Source organism: Leopardus geoffroyi, chromosome E3, assembly GCF_018350155.1.
Source record: "Leopardus geoffroyi isolate Oge1 chromosome E3, O.geoffroyi_Oge1_pat1.0, whole genome shotgun sequence".
Taxonomy (NCBI): Eukaryota; Metazoa; Chordata; class Mammalia; order Carnivora; family Felidae; genus Leopardus; species Leopardus geoffroyi.
In genome coordinates this window covers 38,346,649-38,374,580 of record NC_059340.1, presented here as the reverse complement: position 1 = coordinate 38,374,580, position 27,932 = coordinate 38,346,649, and the positions used below count along the sequence as shown (strand labels likewise).

At 55.2% G+C, this 27,932-nt stretch overlaps 1 protein-coding gene across 4 annotated transcripts; it reads right to left on the bottom strand.

The window, feature by feature from the left end:
* Window position 1: 1 nt before the first annotated feature.
* On the bottom strand, window positions 2-27,932 carry TFAP4 (transcription factor AP-4). 4 transcript variants are annotated; one of them, XM_045460814.1, is made up of 7 exons: window positions 27,709-27,932; window positions 4,257-4,422; window positions 4,041-4,139; window positions 3,451-3,621; window positions 2,708-2,848; window positions 1,995-2,147; window positions 2-1,077 (listed from the first exon to the last, which is right to left on the bottom strand). In XM_045460814.1, the coding sequence occupies exons 1-7, from the start codon at window positions 27,801-27,803 to the stop codon at window positions 883-885; spliced, it is 1,020 nt and encodes a 339-aa protein (XP_045316770.1). In that variant the 5' UTR covers window positions 27,804-27,932; the 3' UTR covers window positions 2-882. The 4 variants fall into 4 exon arrangements, with proteins under 4 accessions (XP_045316770.1, XP_045316768.1, XP_045316771.1 ...); XM_045460812.1 differs by lacking the exon at window positions 27,709-27,932 and adding an exon at window positions 12,040-12,610; XM_045460815.1 differs by lacking the exon at window positions 27,709-27,932 and adding an exon at window positions 11,981-12,318.

The following is a 27,932-nucleotide window of genomic DNA, read 5'->3' as shown; positions in this document are numbered from 1 at the left end:
CTAAAAAACAAAGTACAAACTTTATTTTGTTTCTTTATAAAGGCACAGTGGCCTCTTGGTTTTTCCCCCCACTTTCTTAACAAAATATAATAGCTTCTCCTTGAACACAAAGACCTCAAAATTGTTTAAAAAAAAAAAAAAACAAAAATAAAAAAACAAAAAAAAAACAAAACAGAAACAAAACAAAAAGATAAAAAACCAAAACCAAAAGGAACCAACAACAAACAACAAAAAGAGAGAGACAAAGACATTTTTGGGGTGGAAGATGGGAAACCTGGAGGGAGGGGTGGGGCTGGGTGGTGGTGGGGAAATCCTCGAGCTGAGCCGAGGCCGGGAGGGGAGGGGAGAAGGGCAGCAGCAAACCCCAACCGAGAAGCAACGTAGACCCCCGGGGTCCCCAGAGAGCTCCGACCCAGCCAGACCCCCAACCCATGTAAGTGCTTAAAGGAGAAAGGAAAAAAACAAAAAGAGGAGGGAAGGAGTCAGAAACTGCCGGTCTAGGGCTGGCTCTGGGGAGGGCAGCATACCTTGGGGTTTTGTTTGATTTTTCCCTGTTCTTAAAAACATGTTTAAACGAAAAAATGCTTTTTGGCGGAGAGAGGCCAGGCACCTGTGTCAGCTTCCCCCAGCCTCCGGGGCGAGGCCCAGCCCCAGGTGTCCCGGTGCTCCCAACATGCCCCTGCCACCCCAGCCCCCGGGGACCTCAGGTCGGGTGGCTTCACTCAAAGGTCGATTTACAGTATTGAAAAAGAGGTCATAAAAGAGACCCAAATGACGTTGTAATTTTGTAAAAATTCCTCACTCGTTCACCTGCGTTTGCTCCCTGTAGCTGCCCCCCGGCCCCCTCCAGCTCCAAGAGGGGAGAGGAGGGCTGGGGGGTGGTCAGGGAAGCCCCCCATTCCCTGCTGGCTCCTCCCGGCTCTGGTCCATGGCGTCGCTGTCCGAGGCCTCCGAATCGGAGGCAGTGTCGGAGGCGTGGGCCTCCGGGCAGCTGCGGCCTGGCTTCACGATGACAGCTCGTCGTTGTTCCTCCTCCTGCTCCTGCCTTTCCTGGGTGCCCTCGATGTGCTGGATCGCCTGGTGGGCGGGGGGAGGTGGCAGGCTGCGATGAGGGTGGCTGGGGACACCGGGACAGCCACTATGCCCCCCTCCCCCCCCACACACACACACACATACATACACACACACACACACACAGAAATATCCAGAAATAAGCCTGGCAAGACAGTGGCCGGCCTGCCAGAATACGGGGGAAACAAACATTTGGAACTCCTCCGCTGAGCTGCAAAACGCCTTGGAGATCACAGTTCAGGGCCGCCTGGAAGTCACATGCATCTCTCATTTATACATTTCAAAGTCTGCCTGTTCACTTATGGGAGGTCTCTGTTATTAACTTTATTCTTCAATTTGCTGCATTTATGTGCAAGTAAAGTTGCAGGGGTTGATGGGCTTTTTTTTCATTTGGGCTTTTTTGTTTGTTTGTTTCATTGTTTTTCTTTCTTTGGGATGCTGTTGGGTTCTCCCAAGGGATGCCACCCTGAGTGGGGCACAGCAGAGACTTCAGGCCTGACCCACAGTGCCAATCATCTGTGCAAGAGGCGTAAGTGTCCCCCACCCAGCCACTGCCACCTGCATCCTATCCCAGGTCCTGGCAGATGGAGCTGAGAGGAGACTCTGGAGCCAACCAAGACCTAGATGCAGGAACTTGACGCTAGGGGGCTCGGGAGCAAAGAACCCTTTCAGCAAACCCCAAGGAGGAAGAGACAGGGTCTTCCGGGCCATGCTGTCCCCCTCTCTGCCCCAAACCTTCTCCAGAGCCACCTCCCACGGCAGACACAGAAAGGGAAACTAGGGAATGGAGACATTCAGCTGCCAGCCCTTCTTCCTGCCGTATTCAAGCCCCGTCTCGATCCCCTACAGCCTGTGGCTCTCACACATCTCGCGCCCCCACCCCCGCTCCCCCGACACGTTGCCTCCTCCTTAAGCCCAGGTACCTGCACGATGGTGTCCAGATTTTGCCGGGACGTGGAAACAGAGTTGATGACCGAGGAGGGGCCCATGGTGACGACGTTGATGTGGTGGGAGGGAGGGGGTGGCGCCGGCACGATCACTGTGGGGTGGTGGGTGGGGGCCGGGGGGGGCAGCAGCTGCAAGACAGAGGCCCTCAGTCTTTTTCCAAAGGTTCCAGGAACTGCCCTTTCCCTGAGGACCCTCACGGAGAGCACGGGAAGGCCCCCAAACACTCTGCCCGCTGCCTAGACACAGCCTCTGCCAACCGCCACCACCTCTGAACTCCTTCACTCCCAAGGGGCCAGCCAGTGTGTGGCCCACCCCTCTTATTTTCAGAAATGAGGAAAAGGCAGTGCAGAGAAGGGCTTCCGGTCATCTGAGATCCTGTGGCCCCTTCCCTCTCCAGCGCCAGGCAAGCACGTCAACATCTAACAAGGACAGTGGTGGGCAGGAGCGTGGACTCTGCGTTCAGAGAGCCACGTCGTCGAGAGTCATGAGTGGGCATGAAATGTAACCTTTCTGTGCGTCAGTTTTGCCATCGGTAAAGCGGGGAGAATAAAAGCTCAGGCCTCCAAGGGCTGCTAGGAGGACTCAGTGCAATAATGTGTGCAGGACACTGGGCACCCAGGGACGCGGGGCCCCAGAGGCACTGATGTCGCTCGCGGCGCAGAGCCCCTCGCAGATGCCGCCTGCTCACCTGGGTCCGCAGGTGCTGCTGTTCCCGCTCCAGTTTCTCCTGGTGCAGCAGCCGCACCTGCTCCTGCTGCTGCTGCAGCTGCACCTGCTGTGCAATCACCTTGAGCTTTTCTGGGTACATGTGGGCCTCCAGCGAGCGCACCTGGGGGCAGAGCAACAGGCTGGGGGGACGGGCCCCAGACCACACTCCCAGCGCCCCCCCAGCCTCTGTGCAGGGCCCGCGGGACTGCTGCGGTCAGCCTCCCCAAGCTCTGCCCTTCGCCAAGAGGCCGTTCGCTCCCGCTGCAAACCTTCACATGGAGCTGGTCCACCCTCGGGGTAGAGACCAAAGTCCTTAGCACAGCCTGCCAGACCCGCCGTGACTCATCTCCTCTCCAGCCATGGCCTCCCTCATGCCCTGATCCCTCCCACCTCGAGGCCCCGGCCCCCGCTGTGCTGCGTGGTGCACCCTTCTCCTCTCTCTGCGTGGTTAACTGTGAGACTTGACCTCCCCACCTTGGCTCCAGTCACTTGCACGGAGAAGCCGTGAAGCAGCCTCTCTGGAACCGGCCCAATCCCCCTCCCTGGTGCCCACCGTTGGCACGCGGCCTTCACTGCAGCTGTGTTTTATTCCAGTCCCGTGAGAGCCTCTGACGCATGTCCCTCAGCCCCATGCAGACAGTGACCCCCCGAGGGCAGGGACCTGTCTGCTTTGCTTCCCACTGAGCCCCCCCATGCGAAGCCGGGTCCACCCAAGAGCCTCACCTGCTCCTCCAGCATCATGCGCACCGAGCGCTCCTTGTCCAGCTGCTGCCGAAGCTCGATCATCTCCCGACGCAGATCCTCTGCCTTCTCGTCTTCCCAGATGTCCGGCGAGCCGATGCCCTCATCCTTGTCCTCTGCCCGCCGCCGCTTGGGGGATGAGCCGCTCAGCTCCTGGAGACCCCAAGGGGCCAGTGAGTGCGCCGTGACACCCACATACTACTGACACCACCACCACCAACAGGGGAGTCAGGGGGCTCCTTCACAGCCCCCCAAGGCTGTCAAGCCCAGGGGTGCTTGCGCCGGCCCCAGGGAACCCCATTCTGCAAATCCAACAAAGGCCAGAAAGGTGATTCTAGAAATCACCTGGTTCCTTCCAGAGCCCAGCCCACTGCACTTGACCAATGGGTAAACTGAGGCCCAGGCAGGAAGGCAAATGCCTCAAGTAGGCAGGTCGGTGGGGAAGATGTCTCGACCCACAACCACATGGGAGTCCCAAGCCACCGCTGAGCCGGGACACGCCCACACCAGGGAAACGGAGTCAGGAGGGGGGCAGGGCACTGAGGTAGCAGGCGGCCTCCGCGGGGCGCTACCTGGATAAAGCGCTTGAGCTGTGTGTTCTGCTGCAGGAGCCTGGTCTTCTCCTGCTCCAGGGAGAAGATGTACTCCGCCGTCTGCTGGAGAATGGCTGCCTGAGGGTGGGAGGGACAAGTCAGGGACCCCGGCAGGCAATGTCTGCCAGAGCTCGCTTTCTTCTCCCCGCTTGAGCCAACCACTTCCTCCAGGAAGCCTTCCGGGCCCCAGCCCACCTTGCTGAGCTTCTCTCCATCTGTGTGGGGGATGAGGGTCTTGAGGGACTGGAAGCCAGCGTTGATGCTCTGCATGCGCCTCCGCTCGTTGCTATTGGCGATCTCCCGCCGAATCCGCCGCTCCTGGTCCCGCTGCGTCTCAGGGGTCAGTGGAATGTTGGCAAGGCTGCAGGGAAGGACACAGACATGCTCAGGCCGGGTGCCCTCCGTGCCCTGCCCCCGTGGGACCCTGTCTTCACAATTCATCTCCAGAGGGCCCAGTGTAACTCCAGTGTAACTTTCATCCCTCCACTGCAGAAGATGCCAGATCTGTCAGATGCCTATGCCCCCAGCAGATCAGGAGGGTGATGGAGTTGTATGCCCTGGGATGCACTCAGCCCCAGGTCCCGGCCCTGTGTGTGGCAGCTGTGGGTGCGGCCCGGAAGCCTGAATGGTTCACAAGAATCTCTGTGATTCTGATGCAGGTGGTCCCAAGAGCAGTTGGAGACACCTGTCCCTGGGACACCTCTGAGTGTCTTACTGTGCACCTGGACCCCCTCCTTCAGCACTGCAGGCTTGAGGACTGAGGAAGATGGTTCCCCATCCCTACAGTCATATTTCCAGCCACACACTCATCTGCCAGTCCCCAGCCCGGCCCCAGACACCCCACGCTAAGACTTCAAAACTGAGACAGGAACCACTCACTCCAAGAAGGGGACGCCAGGCCCACCACCCCTGGAGACACTTCTCCCCCAAACCCACCCACCCCAAGAGGCAGGCCCTGTGCCAGAGGAGCAAGGCTCCCAGCACGCAGTGGGCAATGTTATTGCATATTATGTGATTGCATCTTACAGGAGCAGCAGCCAGTGGGGTGAGAGAGAAGGCAGCCAGCGGAAGGGGGAGAGGCTATGGGCCCAGAGGCATTGGCAGGAGGCAAAGACGGCAGCGGGGCCTGTGGGCCCAATGCCACTGCTCCCGAGGGGTGGGCCTGTGTGTGGCCTGGAGGAGGCATTCCCCCCTTTCCCGGCCCTCTTCTGAAACTCCCCCCGCCCCTGGCCTGATGGCTTCCAGATGCTGGGCTCCCAGAAGAGGCCACCGGCCCCACCCAAAGCCACAGCCCTGGCTTCTTCCTGAGGGGCCCTCCTGGGGTGACCTGGTCCAGGCCTGGGCCAAGAGAGCTCACCCCCCTGGTTCTGGAGGAATGGGGAAAGAACCGCAGGCAGCCTTGTTCCATTGATGGGAACCCTGAGCTCCAAGAGGTGCCCAAGCCCCCATGCCCATTCCCAGACAGAAAGAAATTTACTCAGAAAGCCAGGAGAATGAGTCTGCCACAGCTGGAGGGAGGCAAGGCTTTTCCTGCCCGTCCCTGGCCCACCTCAGCTGTCCCACTGCAGGCCTGCAGGACCCTGGACTTGTCTTTGCCCCATCCTGGGCCTTGGCCTCCTCTCCTGACAGAGAGGGTAGTCCATGGAGGGTGGGCTAAGAGCAGGCTCCACGTCAGTTGCAGCTGGGGGCCCACAGACAAGCCCTCTCCTCCACCAGCACCCTCAAGGCCTCCCTGGGCCCCCTCCTTCAGGGTGCAGCTTCCTCACAGGGCCTATGGAATATCGATGCTGGGAAAGAGGTCCACGACCCTTTCTTTACAGATGAGACTTAGGACGCAGAGTGAGATGGGACAGAGTTTTAGAGTAAGACTGCCAGTCATCTGGGTCCCGACTTCTGGGCCAGGGGCACCTCACTTCTCCCAGTTTCCCTGCCCCTACAGTGGAAGTGGAGAGGTGGACGGGGTGGCTGAAGACAGCAATGGAGAGGATACAGGTCGGAGACCTGATATGCACTGGCTTGCCTGTCCCTTGGGGGCGTTAGAACCTAGTCCAGGCTCCCCTGGTCTGGAAGTGCCCTCGAGACCCTCTGTAGTGGGTGGATTACAGAGGTGGAATGGGGAGCCTGGCTGGCTCAGTAGAACATGTGACTCTTGGGGTTGTGAGTTTGAGCCCCATGTTAGACATACAGCTTACTTAAAAAAAAAAAAAAAAAAAAAAGTCTTGAGTTCTATGCTGACTCAATTTGCTGGAATTTTCTCATTGGGTTGTCACAATCTTCCTGAGTCCAGTGGCCTTATGATTCCTGTGTGGGTTGAGGACATAGACTTGGGAAGGGAACAGTTCCAGCAAGTGGTGGGGCTGGGACTTGAACCCTGATCCCAGAGCCCTGCTCTTACCCACAGGACAGAGTGGGCTCTGCACCGTCCCACAAAGCCAGACACCCAGACAGACAGATGACAGTTGACCCTGTAGAAAGGACAAAGCATGGGGTATGCACAACCATCATGCAGAACATTTACATTATTCCCATCTGACTCCCATGGACACCCAGCTGGGTAACTGTGTTGCAGTGAGGAATCCAAGGTCTGAGGAAGGGAAGAGCCCAAGGTCAGACAGCCAGACCAGGGCTTAACAGGCACCTGCGGATGCCAAGCCAAAGCTCGGCTCCCCTCACCTGCTGATGGCACCCTCTACAACTGATGGCTCACAAATGGCCCCACAGGGCTTACCAGAGCCCTGTGTATGGCCTCAGCAGATAGTGTGCCCCTGACCCTCCTGACAAACAGTGGGACAGGCACAGAAGTGACCTGCCCATGAAAGATCAGGCAGAGCAGGGGCAGCTGCACTTTCCAGCCCCCACTGCCTCCCAGCCAGGTCCCATCAACTGCCCTCCCAATCCCCCCAGAAACCAGAGTTCAGCCCCACCTTCCCCAACCAGCCAGCTCATCTGCCCACGAAAACCTCTGCCCTGGGGAGCAGATCCTCAGCTCCTTCCTTCTCCCCAGGATGCCCAGGAGCCGGGGAGACCAAAGGAGAATGAAGGACCCAGGCAGGGAGCAGAGGCTTGTTCATCCCGGTTCTTCCCAATGTTCTATCCATTCTTTCCCTCTTGCCCAGTCCATCAGCCCAGCTTCCTGGTTCAGGAACCAGCTGCTGGCTAACCTAGTGCACCCTGAAGTCCCAGAAAACAGATTTCACCCCAAAGCTGCAGTTTTTTGTGAGGACTTGGGTTGCCACCAAGACCCTCCTGGGTAACTCACCTAAATAGCCCCAGAAGTACCAGCTGACAGTTTCTTTAATAGAACGTGGACTAACCAGGGTTTCTGATTGGTGGGAGTGCTGGCCAACCAGGGGTCCTGACTGCTGACCAACCAGCGATTCCAATAATGGACGGCTAATCCCGCAGATACTGTACTAGATAAAGTGGGCTTTTCTGCAAATGCCTGAAAGTTTCTCACATTTCTTTCTAAGTTTTGCACACGTAAACATGATTTACAGGAATTGTAAGGTCCTCTGTCCCCTCCACATCAACTTCAGACTCCGAGGTGAGCAGTGAAGTTAGCCTTGTCCACTGACACCCAGGGTCTCTTGCTTCTCGCCCTCCCAGACTGCCCTCTGACAGCCAGTCTCCTGGAGCTGGGCAGCCAATGGCCAAGAAAAGTTTGGGTACCAGCCCTGGGTGCCAAGATTGCCACCACGGTACCAGAGTACCCTCAAACAGCCCCCTGGGAATAACACCAGCATACCAATCAGAAGTTATGGGGAAGGGAGCACACTTTTTTTTTTTTTTTTTTTAATGTTTTTATTTATTTGAGAGAGACAGAACGTGAGCTAGGGAGGAGCAGAGAGAGAGAGGGAGCCACAGAATACGCAGCAGGCTCCAGGCTGTCAGCACAGAGCCTGACACCGGGCTTGCACTTGTGAACTGCGAGATCATGACCTGAGCCAAAATCGGACACCGACCGAATGAGCCACCGGGCACCCGGGGAGCTACTCTTCAAGACAGGATCCTGACCTGTACCTGTCCTTCCTGCGCAGCCCAAAAGCATGTAGCTCCCATCCCCCTATACCCCCATGCCTGGCCTCCAGCCTCAGATTAGCCACTGAGAACTCTCATTTTACACTGCCCAAAGTCACTCACACACCTGCCACTCAGTGACTACAGTGTGAGGTGGGAAAGCCCACGCGGGATTTCTCCCATACCCCAAAAGGAAGGCAGGAAAGAAGGTGACCCTCAGCAAGGATGTCCAAGTCACTTGCCCTCTGCAGCAGGTACTGAAGCAACCCAGGGCCTTCACCCAGCCCCGCTGCTTGAATCCATACACCACACTCTGACCAGCCTGCCACCCCTACCCTTGGTCCCAGAACGAACCCTATCTAGGCTGTTCCCATCAGAAACACCTCATCCCTCACCTCCCCTCCTCAGACGGAGCTCCCTGAACAGTGTTCAAGGACACACCACCCCTGCCACTTACTAGCTGTGGAACCCCATGCTTAGCTACTTCATCTTTCAAAGCCTCAGTTTCCCCACCTGTGAAATGGGGAAACATTGCCTCACTTCACAGGATCAGGGTGAAATCTAAAGACACAGACAAGGGGCACCTGAGTGGCTCAGTCTATTGAGCATCCGCTGGATTTTGGCCCAGGTCATGATCTCAGTTCAAGGGATCGAGCCCTGCAGCAGGCTCTGCACAGAGCCTCCTTGGGATTGTGTCTCCCTCTCTCTCTCTGCCCCTCCCCTGCTCTCTCTCTCTCTCAAAGTAAATAAATAATTTAATTTAAAAAATTAAAGATTAATTTAATTAGTTAATTAAATTAATTTAACTTAAAAAAATTAAAGACACAGGTAAAGCGTGTGACTCTTAATCTTGGGGGTCGTGAGTTCCAGCCCAGCAGGGATTACTAAAATAAATAAATAAGTAAGTAAATAAATAAATAAATAAGCAAGCAAGCTTAGGTTATTAAAAGAGAGAGGGAGGGAGGGAGGAAGAAAAAAGAGAGATACTGAGAAAAAGAGGATGATTTGTTTTTCCAAAGTTTGCACCCAGGACTCCAGGAGAACCCAAGCTCTCTCTTAGGGGACTGATACAACTCTTTAGCACTAGGAGACTGAGCTCTTAGGACAGGGCCAGTTTTGGTTCCTAGCACGGAGAAAGTACCTCATAAAAACCAGATCAAGGGGGCACCTGGGTGGCTCGGTTAGTTAAGCTTCCGACTTTGATTCAGGTCATGATCTCATGGTTTGAGTTCGAGCCCCGCATCAGGCTGTCTGCTGCCTATCTTTTGTCCCCCTCTCTCTCTGCCCCTACCGCGCACTCTCTCTCAAAAATAAACATAAAACAAAACAAAACAAAAAACGGATCAAGGACCCAGCACACACTCCAAAGCCCCTAGCTGCTCTCTAACTCCTTCTGGGAACTGGTCTCCCCCCGCCCCAAGGGCAGTAGGTAAACACTCTAAGACCACAATGCTTCTGCTTCCAAGAGTGTGAGTGTCATCTGAACACATACCAGGTGCTTTCCACACACACAACCAACCTTTACAGGTGCTCTATTTTAAAGAAGCAGAGAGCATTGAGACGACACAAGTCCAAGACCACACAGTTTGGGCAGGAGCAGATATGAAGGGGATGCGGGGATGGGGGAGACACGGGGACTCACTGTGCAGCACGGCCCCCTCCAGTAGATCTGGGAGAAGGATGCGAGAGACAGGGGGCCCTTCAGGCACCGAGGGATGGAACAAAGTCCACCAGCTTGAGAAGCCAGTCCACACAACCAAAAGGTCCCGCCCCACCCACACACTTGATCCCACCTCACCCCACAGCTCCTTCTGAAAACGAACAAACCCAGAGGCCCCAACTCCACACCCAGCACATGGGCTTACAACCGTCTCACAGATAGGCAGGCTCATGGTACTTGGCCCCTGGAGACTGCTGGACTCCCCTAAAGTGGGGCTTGGGACAGGGACAGAGTGAAACCAGAGTCCTAGGAGGCCAAGAGAGGATTCAACTAAGGCCCAGGCCTGGTGGCCAGAGGTCCCTACTGTACCAGGCCTGTACCAGGGTCAGGCCCAAACAGCATCTGGAGCAGCTCAACCCCACCTCCCCAGTGCCCAGCCCTTCCCGGTCGGAACGGGTCTCCGGGATCAGGGTTCAAGTTCCAGCCCCACCACTTGCTGTAACTGTTTGCTTCTCAATCTTGTGTCCTCATGCCACACAGCAATCACAAGGCTGCCAAACTCAGGAGGAAGATTGTGAAAATCCAATGAGAAAAATCCAGCAAAACGAATCCCTAGAACATATTAAGAGCAGCAGATTTTTTTTTTTCTTCTTATTACAGCTAGGTCCTCCAGGTAGACCTTCTGGAAGGGCCACTCCTCTGGCTGCCCACCACCCTGAACTTGAGAATTGTTAAGGTAGAAACCCTGAGGCGGGTGGGGTGCGTGTATAAATGAGCAGCAACCGTCCCCAACCTCATTTCTGCAGCCCCTGGTGTCCACCAGCCTGGGCCACACCGCCCTCAGCTCCTCCTCCCTCAATCCCCGCCCAGCCTGCCCAGGGCGGCAAAGCACGTGGCCCCAGCCCTAGGGAGCCATTTCGCTCCCGGAGCAGCAAGGCCATACAGGGGCTACAGATCCCACACTTGGGCACACAGGAGAGCCCCAGCCGCTGTACTGCCGTGTCCCGCAGGCAGTGCTCAGTGCAGACGCCCAAGCCCTTCTCCTGGCCATCAGAGTTCCGGACATGTGCATTTTAACCAGTGTCCAGGGAAATGGAATGCGAGTGGCACACGCACCCATCACCCTTTGGTAAAGGGTGGACCTGGAACAACCCGGACCAAACTTGGAAAGTGGCTCCTGGGGAGGGCCGAGGACCTGGAATCACACACCCACACGGCTGGGAGACTGAACGGTTTCGGTTTCTGACTAGGGGTGGGGGTGTGGGGGGGAAAGGGGTGTGGATGGGAAAGTTTGCAGCCGAGATCGGCGGGTGGAAGGCAGCAGCCTTGTGAGGCCAAGGGCAGCCTCTGATGCCCCCTCCTCAAAAGGCGCCTCCACCGGGCCTGCCGGGCCCATCCAGCTCGCGGGAGCCGAGCTTTGTGCGAGGAAAGCGTGGCCCCGGCGCGCCTACATCTCCCACAATGCCGCGCCGGCGGGGCTCGGGGAACTACAGCTCCCGCGAGGCGGCGCGCTGAGGTCCGCCTACTCCAAGAGGGCTGCAGAGTCACGTCCAGGCCTCGCTAGTAAACAGCGCCCGGGCGCGGGCGGCAAGCGAGCGAGCGGCCGCTAACGTGCCCGAGTCCGCGGCGCCCCCGGCCGGCAGCGCCGGCCTCTAGGGTCCCACCCATCCCCGCGCCCCTACTCGAGCACGCCCCCCGACCCCGCCGCAGCCCTGCTCCCAGCAAACACACCACCCGGCTCCCCGATCCCCCCCCCCCCCCGCCGCTCCCAGAGCCGCGGCGTGGCTGCATTGTAGCAGACCGCGCAGCAGCCCCACGCGCGGCCCGCGCACCCCAAGCCCCCTTGGAGGGAGGCACCCAGAGACAGCGAAGAAGGAGGGAGAGGAAGGAAGCCGCCGCGGGAGGGGGGAGGAGGAAACGCGGGGGGAAAAGCCACCAGCACCAAGCATGGCCGGGACTGCTGCAGAACCACGTGGGTCTGTTTGCAATTTACAAACGTCGCGACTCGCCCGCCTGCAGCGGACAAAAGTGACCAGGGCCGCTCGGGGCCCCCACGTTCCCGGGGACGAGGGTCCCCCGGCGGCGCAAGCCCAGCTCGCGGGGCTGTAGCCGCCCCGGAGGCTAAGAAAGGCGAGCGGGGTCGGCAGCGCGGGCCATGCGTGCGCACACGCGCGCCAGCCCAGGCGGGCTGGCCAGGGGCTGCAATCATGGGAAGGGGGTGGGGGGGAGGAGGAGTACACACCTACAGAGCCCTCCTATCACTTCTTTCTCTGTTTTCCTGAAATGTTGCAAAGAGGGCACCTTCTGAGTGGGCACCATGAAATACTCCATAGCGATCGGCCCCCCTCCTCTGCACGAGCCGGGTCCCGCGGTCCGCCGGAGAATGCAAGATGGAAATCCGAATCAAAGGGCAGCGCCGGACGGAGGTGCAGAAACGGCCGGTCCCAGATGCTGGCGGCGGCGGCGGCGGCGGCGAGGGGAGGGAGGCGGGCGGGAGGGGCGGGAGGGAGGTCTCTCCGGCCTGCCTCCCCGGGCGTGTGTATGTGTGTGTGTGTTTGCAGCTGATCAGATGTCTGTTTCAAGGCGGGAAACAGCTGGTGAAAACTCAGCACTCCCCCGGCCTCCTTCCGCGGAGTAAGGAATTGCATGTAAACAAAGGACTATTTGCAGCGCCCCCCGGGCGGCGCGAGGCCCGGGCGAGAGGGGCGCGGGCCCCCGGGGGCTGGTTGTGGCCAAAGTCTGCGAGCCTACCCCCCGGCACCGGTAGCCGGGGGCCGGGGGCCGGCTGGGGGGAGCGCGGCGTGAATGGAGCGAGCTGCGGCCGAGCTACATGCGCCACTATGGGTGATGAGGTCCATCAGCTGACAGGTTGGCAAGCGTTGCAAAAAAAAAAAAAAAGAAGAAGAAGAAAAAGGGGCCAGCCACCGCGAGGGAGCCTAGCCCGTGCGCCAGGGGTCCGGCGGGGACTGGCCGATGCAGGGTCTCGGCGCTCGGTGGCCCTGGCGGGTAGAGGGCGCGCAGCTGGACCCCGCGCGCCGTGGCAAGGCGGCTTGGGGTGCTGCTCGGGGCTTTTTCTTTTTCACGGTTGCAGCTGCACGGAGAGGAGCCGCTCTGGCGCGCTCCCTCAGAGCCCAGGGCCCCCTGGAAACTTGCGTCACAGCCACCTCTTCCCACATGTAACTTGGGGCCGACTTCGGAGGCCGGCCAGCCCCCTCCCTCCCTGCCTGCCCAGTTGGCCGCCTAGCCCGGGCTCTGGAGCCTGGGAATCCCGGAGCCGGGGTGGAGAGAGCAAAGGGGGGCGCGTCGGGCGCCTCAGATCCTGAGGCTGCCTTACGAAACGGGGGCCCCGGTGGGGAAAGAAGGGTGTAGGCGGGCCAGGCCGGCAGCGGCCACGGGAGCAGGCTGCCAGCGCGGCCCGGAGGTCTGGTGGCTGCTGCCGGGTATCCCCCTATTACCCACTCCACCCCACCCCCTTTCCCCCTCCGCGGGGAGGCTGGACAGACGCAGATGGAGGGCTGCCGCCTCTCATTCATGGCTAAATTAGTACGGGACCTGCTCCTCCGCCAGGGTGCGCTCTTACTACGGGTGATGGCCCAGGGCGGGGAGGGAGGGACGCCGTGGTGGCCTGCTTCCGCCCCCCCCCCCCCCCCAAGTCCCCTGCCCTGGCTCCTGGAGGGTTGGCCCCGGGCTCAGGAAGACCACGCCTGCCTTGGAATGTCCTCCCTCCTGCCCACCGCCTTTCCCAATCCCATCCGCCTTCAAGGTTCCGCCCAAATCGCGCCTCCTAATTAAAATATTGCTACTAATAATAAGTTACAGTTATTTTGGGAACTATTATTATTATTATTAGATTTCGCCAGCACCTTGTAGATTTTTGCTTGCATGTTTTCTGATCCTTGCAGCAACCTGTTGGGCAGTTTCTCTAAGTACAGATCCCAAACCACTTAACATCACAGTCCCTGGAAAGCCTGTGGGGACAGGAAATGTGCTCAGGAAATGATGACTTCCTGGGAGGCAACATAGGATACAGAGCCACATAACTACACACGGAGCAAAGTCTGTGCTGCCTCAGGGGATGAATGAATGAATGAATGAATGAGAGCTGGGAAAAGTGTGTTTGTTTACCCCTTGCCCCTCTCTTACAGAACTGCCTTGGTGGAGCCTGGTAGCTGTCACTCAGACTGGCCTGGCCATTTCTGCCAAAGGTGCCAAAACTGCCTGCTGGGGGCTGATCTGCTCCTCCCCGAGGCCTGAAATACCATCCCTGCCCCCACCACCCCACTCTAACTCCCTCCCAACACTTAGCCCTCTTTTCCGAAGTGACACAAGCCCTCTAACTCCAGGCTGTCCCCCATTCCCAGGACTCCCAAACGGGGTCCACTGTGCCCTCTGCAAAATTCCTTGGAGCCTCTACCTGAGTCTCCAGGTGGGCAAACTTTTTCTGTAAAGGGCATTTAAAAGTTATTTGTAATGGTTTCCCATGGCTACTGTAACAAATTAACACAGAGTTTGGGGCTTAAACCGAAACAAATTTATTCTCTGGAGGTCAGTAGTCCAAACGGGTTATATTTGGCTAAAATCATGGCGTCAACAAGGCTCCTTCCTTCTGAAAGTTCTAGGGGAGACTCCTTTCCTTATCTTTTCCAGCTTCTAGAAGGTGCCCACGTTTCTTGGCTGGTGGAGCCCCCCCCCCCCGCCCCCCGCAGGAGGTCACTGCAACCTTCGTTTCTATTACATTTCCTTCTCAGACTCCGACCTTTATGATGACCTTGAGCCCACCCAGGTAGTCTAGAACAATTTCCCCATCTCAAGATCCTTACCTCAGTTGTATCTTCTTCAAGGCCCCTTTGGCCATGTAAGGTAACTTATTCACAGCTTCCACCGCTTAGGATGTGAACATCTTGGGGGGACCATACCATTCTTAGTTCAGGGGCCATACAAACCCTGGCAGAGGTTGTGATATGCCCCAGCATTTCCACTCCCAGGTATGTACCCAAAAGAATGAAAACAGGGACTCAAACAGGTAATCACATACAAGTGTTCACAGCAACGTTATTCACAGTAACTAAAGATGCACACCCCCTGTGGTCCCGCAACTGATGAGAGACCATAAGCAAATGTGGTCTATCTGTACAATGGCATATTATTTTTTTTTTAATTTTTTTTCAACGTTTATTTATTTTTTTTGGGACAGAGAGAGACAGAGCATGAACGGGGGAGGGGCAGAGAGAGAGGGAGACACAGAATCGGAAACAGGCTCCAGGCTCTGAGCCATCAGCCCAGAGCCCGACGCGGGGCTCGAACTCACGGACCGCGAGATCGTGACCTGGCTGAAGTCGGACGCTTAACCAACTGCGCCACCCAGGCGCCCCAATGGCATATTATTTAGCGTTAAGAAGGAATGAAGTGCTGAAAGGTACTACAGCATCGATGAACCTTGAAAAGTAAAATAAGCCAGGATTGGGGTGACCGGGTGGTTCAGCCGGTTAAGTGTCCAACTTCGGCTCAGGTCATGATCTCATGGTTCCTGGATTCGGCCCCGAGTCGGATTCTGCATTGACAGTGGGAAGCCGGCCTGGGATTCTCTCTCTGCCTCTCCTCTACTCGTGCTCTCTGTCTCTCTCTGTCTCAAAATAAATAAATAAACTTAAAAAAAATATAAGCCAGGGGTGCCTGGGTGGCTCATTCAGTTAAGCTTCTGACTCTTGATTTCGGCTCAGGTCATGATCTCACAGTTGAAGGGTTCGAGCCCCGCATCGGGCTCTGCACTGACAGTGCAGAGCCTGCTTGGGATTCTCTCCCTCCCTCTCTCTGCCCCTCCTGCTTTCGCTCTCTCTCACTCTCAAAATAAATAAATAAAAATAAATGGTTTTTTTTTTTTTAAGCCAGAATACAAGAGATCACATATTGTATGATTACACTACCATGAAGTACCTTGGATAGGTAAATTCACAGAGACAAAAAGTGGATCAGAGGTTCCTGAGGGGGGTTGTAAGGTGGCTGGGGGTGGGGAGGAAATGGGGGAGCTCTTGCTCAAGGAGTATGTTTCTGTTTGGGGTGATGGAAAATTTTGGAAATAGTACTGATAGTTGCACAACACTGGGAACATAATTGTTGCCACTGAATTGTACACTTTAAAATGGTGGCAGGGGGAGGCATACGGGTGGCTCAGTTGGTTGAGCATCTGACTTTGGTTCAAGTCATGATCTCATGGTTCCTGAATTTGAGCCCCATATCAGGTTCTCTGCTGTGAGCTCTGAGCCCGTTTTGGATTCTCTGTCTCCTCTTTCTCTGTCCCTCCCCCATGGGCTCCCCCATCCCAATAAATAAATAAATATTAAAAAAAAAAAAAAGAGAATAGAGGCTCTTAATAGGAATTAAGATTTTACAAAAAAATAATAAAAAAGAAAACAGTGGAAATGGCCAACTTTATACTATATACCTTTTACCATAATAAAAGAGAAAATGGGGACACCTGGGTGGCTCAGTTGGTTAAATTTCTGACTCTTGGTTTCTGCTCAGGTCATGATCTCACAGTTTGTGAGATCGAGCCTCACATCGGACTTCATGCTGACAGTGCAGAGCCTGCTTGGGATTCTCTCTCTGCCTCTCCCCTGCTTGTTCTCTCTCTCTCTCTCTCTCTCTCTCTCAAAATAAGTAAACATTTAAAAAAATAATTTTAAAAATAAAAGAGAAAAATGGTCAGTGGGCTAGATTTGACCTGTGGGCTATAGTTTGCTTGACCCATAGACCCTGCCGACGCGTTGTCCCTTTATGGTCTCACTTCCCTCCTTATCCAGTTTAGAATTCACAGCCCCTCAATGCATTCCTTCCCTTGCGTGCCTAACCCGCCTGCCCTGCTCCCCACCCCACCCCCCTCGCTTCAGCCAAACACCCTTGAGAAAAGGAAATCCCACAGCCTAGCTGACTGATCTTATTTTCAAACCCCCCAGTGGAGCCTTCTATCACCCAGGTCTCTTCTTCCCCCCACCTTCTCTTTCAAGACCGTCATCACCTCCCCACCTCCTCTCCTCACTCAGCTTCAGGACTTCAGGTCCTGTTGCTCTGAGAACAAGGATCCGACTTGAAGAGAAGCCCCACACGCTCCTATTGCTGCCTCTGCCTTCCTATCTGCACCTGTAACCTGCCATCCGGTCCCCGGCCCCTGTCTGGAAGAAGGTCCGCGCCCCGTCCGTGCATGGAGAACCCCTCCAGGAGGATGCTTTGCAGACGTCTCCCCCGCAGCTCTCCTACAGTCCTCACCGTGTGCCCTCTATTGGACCGTTTCCATCACTGAGAACAAGCTGTGTGATTCCCATTTAAAAAACAAAGCAAAACAAAACACCCACAACCCTCCACCCCTTCCAGGCTACCGCTCTCTCCCTGCTGTTCTTTACAGCAAAACTCCCTGAAGTGGGTGTTCCGTTCCGTTCCCTCTCCCCTTCTCTCCTTACTCTGTCTGGGAAAACCACTCTCGCTGAAGTCACGGGTGCCCCCTCCCAGGAGCTGTTTTCTGTCTTCATTGTATGTGACCTTCGTGAAGTTCTTTTTTGCTTGGCAGCTGGGACACCCCCACAGCCAAAGTCCTTGGACCCCTTCTCTGTCTACCCACACTCCCTGCTTTTTGGATGATAGGATTCCAGAAAGGGCCAGAAGCCGTATGGTGTGGTTCAGAATCCGCGCTCTACTCATCTGTAAAAGAGGCTATAACAGCACCTAGCTTACAGGCTATTGCAAGAAGTCTGGGATACACCCGGCACGTCGTAGCATTAATAAGTGGTAGTTGCCGTTATCACTGATGCCAGGTTGCCACGGGCAGCAGTAGCCAGAGGCATCTGAGCTGGACCTGTGAGAACGACCAGGTTTGGTGGTGACGTGCAGGGGAGGGACAGAGGACCGCGAGCTCTTTCTCCCTTCCTGCTAAAATCTGCCACAGGTGAAAAGGAACAAGTGTATTGGAAGGTTCTTTGCTGTGCTTTACAGTAGATGCCTTCACATAGGATCAGGTGGTATGACCATCAGCCTGCAGACCACTTGCCCTTTAAAAGGGGCGGGGCGTCAGGGCACCTGGGTGGCTCAGTTGGTTAAGCATCCAACTTCCGGCTCCCTCCCGGCTCCTGCTCCCATCAGGATCTCATGGTTCACCAGCTCCAGCCCCAAATCAGGCTCTGTGCTGACAGCTCAGAGCCTGGAGACTGCTTCAGATTTTGTGTCTCCCTCCCTCTCTGCCCCTTCCCTGCTCATGCTCTCTCTCTCTCTCTCTCTCTCTCTCTCTCTCTCTCAAAAATAAACATTAAAAAAAATTTAAGGGGGGGGGGTCTCTGTAAAGACTGGAATCAAATAACTGCTTAGTGGATGATCTGTGTTAGAAATGCAGACCATCATCCGCAGAGCTCACAGACAGCTGTCCCACCTACAGCCGAACTCTGGCTGCAGACCCTGGGCACACAGTGGTCTGGAAAGCAGGCATGGGGAGGGGGCCCGCTTGACCTGGAGCAAAGAGCCGTGAGTGCACTATGGCCTAGGACAACTCAGAACACTGGCCCTCCTTCTATGTTATCAACCATGAGCCCACCGAGCTCCTTCCCTCTCCCACTGCTCCCCTTCCCCCAGCCCCACCCCCAAATTCCAGGTGGAAGGGGTGAATGAGTCAGCAACAGAATACAAAAAGTGTGGTCTATCCATCCAGAAGAGTATTAGTCAGCCATGAAAAGGAATGAAGTACCAATACGTGGTACCACATGGATGAACCTCGAAAACATGATGCTCAGGGAAAGCTGTCACAAAAGGACACAGAGTGTATGATTCCATTAAGTGAAACATCCAGGATAGACAAATCCACAGAAACAGCAGGTAGATGAATGGTTGCCAGGGGCTGGGAGGAGGAGGAAATGGGGAATGCCTGCTAATAGTTAACAGGATTTCTTCTGGGGAAGATGAAATGTTCTAGGATGGAACATTCTAGATGGTTGCACAAATTCTTTGAATACACTAGAAACCAGTGTATTGTACACTTATTTTTTACTGAAGTATGGTTGACACACAATGTTACATTAGTTTCAGGTACACAACATAGTGACTGGACAACTCTATATGTTATAGTGTGCTCACCACTGAATTGTACACTGTATTTTTTTACTGTTTATTCACTTTTGAGGGGGGGAGGGGCAGCGAGAGAGGGAGACAGAGGATCCGAAGCAGGCTCCACGCTGACAGCAGAAAACCCGATGCGGGGCTCAAACTCATGAACTGTGAGATCACGCCCTGAGCCAAAGATGGACACTCGACCAACTGAGCCACCCAGATGCCCCTGAATTGTACACTTTAAATGGGTGAGTTGTAGGGTATGTGAATTATATCTCAATAAAGGTAACAAACAAAAGGAGTGAAGTACAGATACATACTACAGCATGGATGAATCCTGACATCATGCTGAGTGAAAGAAACAGAAACAAAAGGCTCCAGAGCATAGGATTCCGTTTGTATGTAATGCCTAGGACAGGCAAATCCATAGAGACAGAAAAGAGACCAGAGGCTCCCCGGGAATAAGGGGGAGTCAGGGGGAAAGGGGGAGTGACTGCTGAAGGGTACAGGGGGATTTCCTTTCGGGGTAATGAAAATGCTCTAAAACTGATCGCGGTCATGGTTGCACAATTCCGTGAATACACTAAAAACCACCCCATCATACACTTGAGATGGGTGAACTATATGGTATGTGAATTCTATCTAATACAGCTGTTATTCAGACAGACCCTAAAGATGCCCACAAGTCCAGGGAGTTCCAGAAATCACACCCTGCCCCCGGCCCCGCAGTGGGTTTTCAGAGTGCCTTTCTTCAGCCACAGCGGGATCTGGCTGCTGACAGTGCCACCAGCATAGCCCTGGTCACAGCAAACACTGCTCTGTCTCCTCTCATCCCAGGCTGGCTGGAAGCTTGCATGAGGGATGTGGGATGTGCATCGCAGCCAGCAGAACGGCTGTTGCAGGTTTGAACCCCACATAGCACCTGTGGGCGGGGGCGGGGGGGGTACGATAGATTTTTGCCTTTTTTTTTTAAGTTTATTTATTTATTTTGAGAGACAGAGAAAGTGAGCGGGGGAGGGGCAGAGAGAGAGGAGGGGAGAGAGAGAATCCCAAGCAGGCTCCACGCTGCCAGCTGGAGCCTGACTCGGGCTTGAAATCCCGAACCGTGAGACCATGACCTGAGCTGCAACCAAGAATCAGACCGTTAACTGAATGAGCCACCCAGGCGCCCCAGATTTTTCTCATTTTTAAATTTTTATCCTGCCTGTGTCTGGAATTCTCCTCTTCTCTTTGGACCGAGGATGTGTTCGTTTCCTTCTGCTGTGTAACAAGCTTCCACAAACGTATTGGCTTAAAGAGCACCCACTTATCATCGCTCAGTTCAAGAGATCAGATGGCCAGGTAAGGCATGACTGGGCTCTCAGCTTAGGGTCTCACCAGCTGAAATCCAGGTGATATGAGGCTACGATCTCATCTGGGGCTCTGGTCCTCTTCCAGGCTCACCGGCTGTTGGTGCAATTCCATTTCTCTCAGCTATAGGACTGAAGTCCCCGATGTCTTGCTGGCTGTTGGCTGGTGACCGGGCTCAGCTCCTAGAAGCCTTCCCCTCAGGTCTTGCCCTGTGGCCCCTCAGCTCAGATGGCTGAGCAACAGAAGCTGTCTCTTATGACAACCCATCTCTCACTTTGAATCTCTAATTTCGTCTTCTACAGGCAGCGGAGAGAAAAGTCTCTGCTTTTAAATGTTTTATTTATTTGGGGTACCTGGGTGGCTCAGTCGGTTAAGCGACCAACTTCAGCTCAGGTAATGATCTCACGAAACATGAGATCAAGCCCCACGTCAGGCTCAGTGCTGGCAGCTCAGAGCCTGGAGCCTGCTTCAGATTCTGTGTCTCCCTCTCTCTCTCTGCCCCTCCCCCACTCATACTCTGTCTCTCTCTCTTTCTCTCTCTCTCTCTCAAAAATAAATACTAAAAAAAAAAAAATAAATGTTTTATGTATTTATTTTTGAGAGAGAGAGCACAAGCAGGGGACATGGGGACAGAGGATCAGAAACGAGCTCTGTGCTGACAGCAGGGAGCGCGACACAGGGAATGAGCTCACCAACCTGGAGATCATGACCTGAGCTAAAGTCGGAAGCTCAACCGACTGAGCCACCCAGGCGCCCCAAAATCTCTGCTTTTAAAGGGCTCCTGATCCGAGCCTAGAGCCTGCTTTGGACTCTGTATTGCCCTTGCTCTCTGCCCCTCCCCTGCTCACCCTCCATCACTCTCTCTCTCAAAAATAAACAAAAAAAAAGACTTTTGTAATAAAAATAATAAGGGGTTCGTGACTAATCTATCTCAGGGTCAACAGTGCCATACAACATGAGCTAATCATGGGAGTTACACCGTCCGCACAGGCTCCGCCCATGCTCAATGGGAGGGGAGGGTCCAAGGGCAAATGTCCCTGGGGGTCTGCTACCACAGAGTGGGGAACACCAGCAAGGTGCCCCGAGAATGTTGAGGGACTTGTCTAAGGATATCTAGAGAACTGCAGATGAACTCAAACAGAAACCTAAGGTCCCAACCCTAATTCGAGGCTTCTTCCTCTACACAAATACGCCCAGGAGCTGGGCAATGCACCAGATGGCCTTTTGAGCCCTGGCCTGCTGGGCGAGGAGGTGGGGGGTAGATACCAGCTGTTGAAAGCAGGGATGGGGCTCCTTAGAAGCAAAATGCCCCTGCCACAGAGAAGATCCTGAATGCTCCCAGGAAGGCCGAGTAAGAGTCAGACGGCCCTCCTGGGGTTTGGAGCAAAGCCCAGTATCTCCCCAATGCCCTGGTCTCCTTTACTAGCCTAGACAGGGAGATCTCCAGGTCAACGAGGCTAGAGTCCCCCAACCACTAGGGGGCGCCCGGCCCACACGACGCTTTGTGTGCAAGCCTGGCGGAATACAAGGTAGGTACTGGGGTGGAGGGGCAGACTACCTGCCTCCCCACACTCCCAAGGCTCTGCAGACCCAGGGGGCTCCAGGCTTGTCTATGTGCCTTAAGGCCCTGGCATCCCAATGCCTGCTTTCTTTCTCCAGCTAAATCTGATTCATAAGCAAGCCCTTGAAGGGGGCTGGGGCCGAAGTCCATCTCTGGCATGCACCCCTATGCCCACCTCCGGTCTGTTTCCTGGTGTCTCGAGGCCTGACACTTCAGCGCACTGGAGCGGGCTCCTGCCCTCACCCCCGCTCTCCCTCCATCAGTGCGCCCTGTCCTGGACCCGGTCAGCACCCAGCTCATTCCCTCACACTACATGGGGAAATTTCACACCCACCCCCCACCCCCACTCTGTTAGGGACTCCTCCCCTCCCCCAGGGAAATGTGGGACCTTACACCTAGCCTGGGCCCTTCCCACTGGGGAGTTCAGGGGGAAATGGGGACGGGGCCCTCGGGGCCTCTGGACAACAGTAAAAGGAGAGCAAGTCAACCAAGAGGGGAAAGGCTGAGCAGAGGCACACCAAAATCCAGGAAGGAGTATTTGGGGTTCAAGGAAAAGGTACACAGCATAGGGCACAGGAAGTGGACAAATGAGGATGCTGTTGAGCTCGGGGAGTGTATCCAGCATCCCTCTGGGCAGCCAGCTCTCATCCGAAGGAGTGGACAGAGGTGGGGGACAGAAAGCAGGATTTCAAGTCCCATGTGAGGATAGAAAAGGATGGGCTGGGCTGGGCCAAGTCAAGGGATGGACAGAGGCCTGCTCTGGTGACAAGGCAGAGCTGCGTGGGCTGCAGGAGCAGCTCTCCCCGGGGAAGGGTGGGCTCAGAGCCCAGCGTGTGGAGAGGCACACGTGTGTGTATGTGTGCATCAGTGGCCGGTGCCCCTGTGGCAGCTGCTGCTCTGGCGGCTTTACTCCCATTCTGTCTGGTCCTCACTATGGCACCTGAAGTCCCGTGATAGCCTGGGAACTTGCCCAGCATCATCCCAGATGGTCAGAGCCAGCGCCTGGCTCCCTCAGACCCCTCACGACCGCCCATGCTCCAGCCTCGAGGATGGTTTTTCCCAGTGGCCTCAGGACTCGAGAGCTCACCTGGCCACATAAGGCCAGGTGCAAGAGAGGAGCCTACCTGGGTGTGGTGAAGGATATGGGGCTGCGAGGGAGAAAACGTGATCTGGGTCAAATGACAAGGTCAAGTACACGGTGAGAAAGAAGCCACATTCTGTGATCAACTGTCACTGCCCAGACAGCCAAAGGAAGAAGAAACAACTCCCAGGGGTCAGGACAGGCTTTGGATTCAAATTTGGGCAGACAGAGAGGAAGGAGAAGAGATGAACACTCCAGAAGGGGAACCAGGCTGGAGCAAAGCAGCTGGTCTCCTCCTCCAGCACCTCCGGCCAGTGAGCCCCTGCTGTTCATCGCTGGCCGTGGCTGCCAGCACCAGCACACCTGGGGTTAACTTCCGTCTGGTGCAGTGGCCTCAGCAGCAGCAAAAGCAGCAGCACAGGGTGGTGCCAGTAACTCAGAAGCTGCTATGTGAGAAGCAGGAGGAGAGGGGCAGGGCCAGGAAAGGCTGAAAGGCTGAGCCACAACAGCAGTGAGAAGAGAGGGTTTCCCTGGCAGGACCCTGAGGCTCCACTCTTGCGGCCAGGCCAGAGGATGTCCTCTCGTCCTTGGCGCACATCCCCTCAGTACGTGGCCCTTCCTGCCTCATGCCGTGGGCCACCACTTAGGGTGGTCCACAGTCATGGCCGGTATCCAAGCCCTCGGGCCAGGGGGCAGGGGGTCTGTGCTGCAGCTCTGGGGAAGGGGCTGAGGACCTACCCAGGCAACCAGCAGAGAACGCACTGGGCCCTGCGGTGCAGCTTTTGCCAGGGCAGCGGGGCGGGGAGCCGGGCAGAGGGCAGACGGGCAAACGGGAAGGTTTGGCAGGGTCCTGACCTCGGAGGCCCGGCCTTGACATCCCCCTCCTTGAGCAGAACTCAGTCACAGGAGCCTCCCACAGCTCCAGGGGCAAGGAGACACACAAAGCTCCCTGTCCACTCCCTGGGCTGGCTGCCAGCCTGCCTGTGCAGTGAGGACCAAGAGGAGACTGTCCCTTCCCACGAGTGTGTGAGGTGCTGGCTGCAGAGGGAGTGCCTCATCTCCCTTCCCTTGGTCAGTCCTCATCCACCATATCACTAAGTCCACAGGTAGTATCTACTGCTACCAACGAGCACAGGCTCAGACAAGTGAAGAAAGTTGCCCAAAGGGGTGCCCGGGGTGGCTCAGTCAGTTAAGCGTCCAGCTTTGGCTCAGGCCGTAATTTTGCAGTTTGTGGGTTCGAGCCCCACGTCTGTGCTGGCAGCTCAGAGCCTGGAGCCTGCTTCAGATTCTGTGTCTCCCTCTCTCTCTCTGTCCCTCCCCCACTTCCCCACTCACACTCTGTCTCTCTCTCTCAAAAACAAATAAACATAAAAAAAAAAAAAAAAAAGAAAGAAAAGAAAGTTGCCCAAAGCCACACAGTCAGAATGCCAGAGCAGACTTGAACCTGGGCTTGCCTGACTGGCACACTTACCTCCGTGCCACAGGGGAAGGTGGGAAAAGCAAAGTTCACCAGCAGGTGAACACGGGTCTATGTGCTAAATCCAAGAAAGGCAGCCCCGGGACCCCCAGGAAAGCAAGGACTGATGCTGAGAGCAGCATCCAGAGGAGGCAGGGGAAATGCCTGGTCCCAGATCTATGGATGAATCTGGGGGAGTCGGGACCTCCCACAACCCCCGGGTGCGTCCCCAGAGCAGGTGAACGGATCACAGAGCGCTGTGCGGCTTGAGGTTTGCAGGGCCCCTGAAGAGTCAGCAGCATTTACTGAGGGGCAGTCCTCAGCAAGGCTCCGCTAAAACTGAACAGAAACACCTCGCAGGCATCACGGGATCATGCTGACCAGGAGCGGGAGAATCCCAGGGCTTCCAGCTGTGTGACCTTGACTCACCTCTCCGAACCTTGGCAGCCTCATCCGGAGGCGGAACATACCAGCACTGACATTCAGGGCTTCTATGAGGATTAAATGAGGTGTTCCTCAAAAAGCACTTAGTTTGAAAGCCTTCTCCTTCACAAAAGCATTGCGGGATTGTCCGCAAAAGGTAGAAACAACCCAAATGTCCACGGATGGATGAAGGGATAAACAACTTCTGATCCAGCCACACAGTGGAATATTATTTGGCCATAAAAAGGAATGGGATAGAGACACCTGCTACAATGTGGATGAACCTCAAAGACGTGGCGCTCAGTGGCAGAAGCCAGACACCAAAGGTCATGATGGTATGCTTCCATTTACAGGAGATGCCCAGAACAGAGACGGAAAGCAGGCTGGTGGTCGCCAGGGGCGGGGGGAGGGAGGAGGCAGAGGCCCTGCTAGTGGACTCAGGGTTTCCTTTTGGCTTTGTTTTGTTCTATTCTATTTTTTTTTTATGGCAGGTTTAAGCTCATAAACCATACTGAGCAGAAGGTACAAAGATTTCCCACACACCCGCTGCCCCCACACATGCACAGCCTCCCCTATCCTCAACACGCACCACAGGAGCAGTTCGTTTGTTGCAACTGGTGAACCTACAGGGGTTTCTTCTGGGGATGATGACAATTTTCTGGAATTAGATTGTGCTGATGGATGCACAACTCTGTGAACATACTAAAACCCACTGAATTATACACTTTGAAAGGGTGAGTTTTGGGGCACCTGGATGGCTCAGTCGGTTAAGCGTCTGACTTCAGCTCAGGTCATAATCTCACGGTTGGTGGGTTCGAGCCCTGCTTTGGGGCTCTGTGCTGACAGTTCGGAGCCTGGAGCCTGCTTCAGATTCTGTGTCTCCCTCTCTCTCTGCCCTTCCTCCACTCACGCCCTGTTTGCCTCTCAAAAATAATAAATAAATGTTAAAAAAAAAAAAGAGAAAAGTGAAAAAATAAAAAGGTGACTTTTATGGTATGTGAATTACATCCCAATTTTTTTTAAAGCACTTGGTAAGAGCTCAGAAAATGCAGTTCTCATTACTTTGTCCTTCAAATTCTGAGAGTCTGTCCCATAATGAAAGAGACAGGATGAACGTATTTTTAAATGCTCAACACCCAGCAGGGTACTGGGCAGAATGCTCTCAGCAGATTTAGGGCGCACGGGTCATGGACGAGTCACCAGTGGTAGCAGCCACCAACTGCCATGTCAGCTCTACGCAGAGGCCCTGAACACGTGGCTGTGAAAATGAGAATAACCCACGGGCACGAGGCTGGCAGGAAACGCTTCTTCCCTAAGAGGAAGTGAACAGGCCACAACTTGGAGGACTTGAGTTGTTCAGTGGGGACAAGGGCACATGTGGACTTGTGCAGGCTCAGAGGTGTGACACTGAGGAGGGCTCGCAGGGGTGGAGGGTGCCAAGCTTAGGGTGACACAGCCCTTCTAGTACTCTGCACGCCCCATGCAGGTGATGGGAAGTGCTTTACTTCAGGTCACAAGCAGCTGCAGAGTTTACAGGAGGCCTGCTCTGTGCCCTCCCAGAAGCTCCAGATTTCTCCTCAAGTGTCCAAGAGGCTCGAACTACTCTGGGCACGAGGCTTCCTCTTCTCTCTCTTTTTTTTTTTTTTTTACTTTTTTTTAATGTTTATTCACTCTGGAGAGAGACAGAGGGACAGAGCACGAGTGGGGGAGGGGCAGAGAGAGAGAGAGAGAGAGAGAGAGAGAGGGAGACACGGAATCCGAAGCAGGCTCCAGGCTCTGAGCCATCAGCACAGAGCCCAACATGGGGCTCAAACACACAAGCCGTGAGATCATGAGCTGAGACCAAGTCGGACACTTGGCCCCAGGTTCCAGGGTTGCAGGAGAGAGACCATACGAGATCAGCAACTCTAGTTCAGGGCAGGACCCCTCACGCCCAGTGTCAAATGACCAGACACACTGATAATGTGGCACGGGAGGGACGGAGGCAGCTACTCCTTAGAGACTGGGCCCTTCCTCCAGCCACAGCCAGAGCTGAGGGCATGCAGAGGGGACTCCAGACGCAGGTCTGAGCCCACAGGCTTCTCCCTTCCTCCTGCCACCCCTCTCCGGTCCCTCTTGCCTCCATCCTCTGTCCTTGTGTAGTCCCCAACCCTCTCTGGGGAGAAGCCAAACAATACAAACGCCTTGGAGAAGAGAAAGGGCCAGGCCTACTGTGCGCACATGCACACACACGTGCATACACACACATACACACACACACTGCCCTTTCAGACCACAGAGATCTAAATGGAATCACAGAGAACCTACATACAGGGAAAATAAAGGGAACCAGTTAGCCTCGGCCCCTCCTCTGGGCCAGGAAGGTGTCAAGGGATTTGCACGCACTGTCTCCTTCAATCCTTAAAAGAATCCTATGAGATTTCAAAGACGAAAAAAATGAGCTTCTGAGAGCCTAAAGAACCTAGCCAGTGGGACACCCAGTAGGTAAAAGACAGAAAGCTGAGCACAGTGCCCCAGAAGCCGGTCCTATAGAGGGAGCTTAGCAGGGTGGGTGTGTGTGCAGTTTCTGCCCAGCGCCTGGCATTGGCTCCTTTGGGGGACCCCTCACTCCCACTTTCTCCATGTGGTTCTAGGGGTGTTGGTCCTATCCTGGGGCAAGCTCCTGAGCCAGACTTGTCCAATCAGCATCTGGGGTGAGCTGGGACCCGGAGTCTCCAGACTTTGTAGGAGCCCCAGGGAGAGGCAGGCTGGGAGTTCTCAGGCTTCAGGAAGCACTGGCCGGAAAGCAGAGCAACACAGAGGACACTGGGCCAGGGGAGGCGAGCCAGTGTCCCAGAGCTGTTGCGGAGCACTGGACCAGCTAAGGCCCTTGGCTTCTGCAGTTATACGAGCTGTTAAGTAACTGGTCTTTGAACCCAGCTCTGACTGCAGACCTCAAGCTTCCCTGCCCCAGGCTGTTCCCACAGAGGATCTGGTAGTTCAGGGCCTGGATCTCAGCTGGGGATGGGGCCTCACCTCTCTCCCAGAATCCTGGGGTGGGGCCGTGCTGGACTCTCTGGGCCTCCTCCTAAAGCAGCTCCATAGCTTAGTTTGACCTTCAGAGTTGGCATCTGCTTGTAGGAATCTGTCTCTCTCCTCCTGGAATTCAGCCGCCAGATGTCAGCTCCAAGGCGGCAGCAGTGGCTGCACAAGGCTCCCCCCAGAGTGAATCAGCTGCATTCCAAAGGTGCAAACACAGA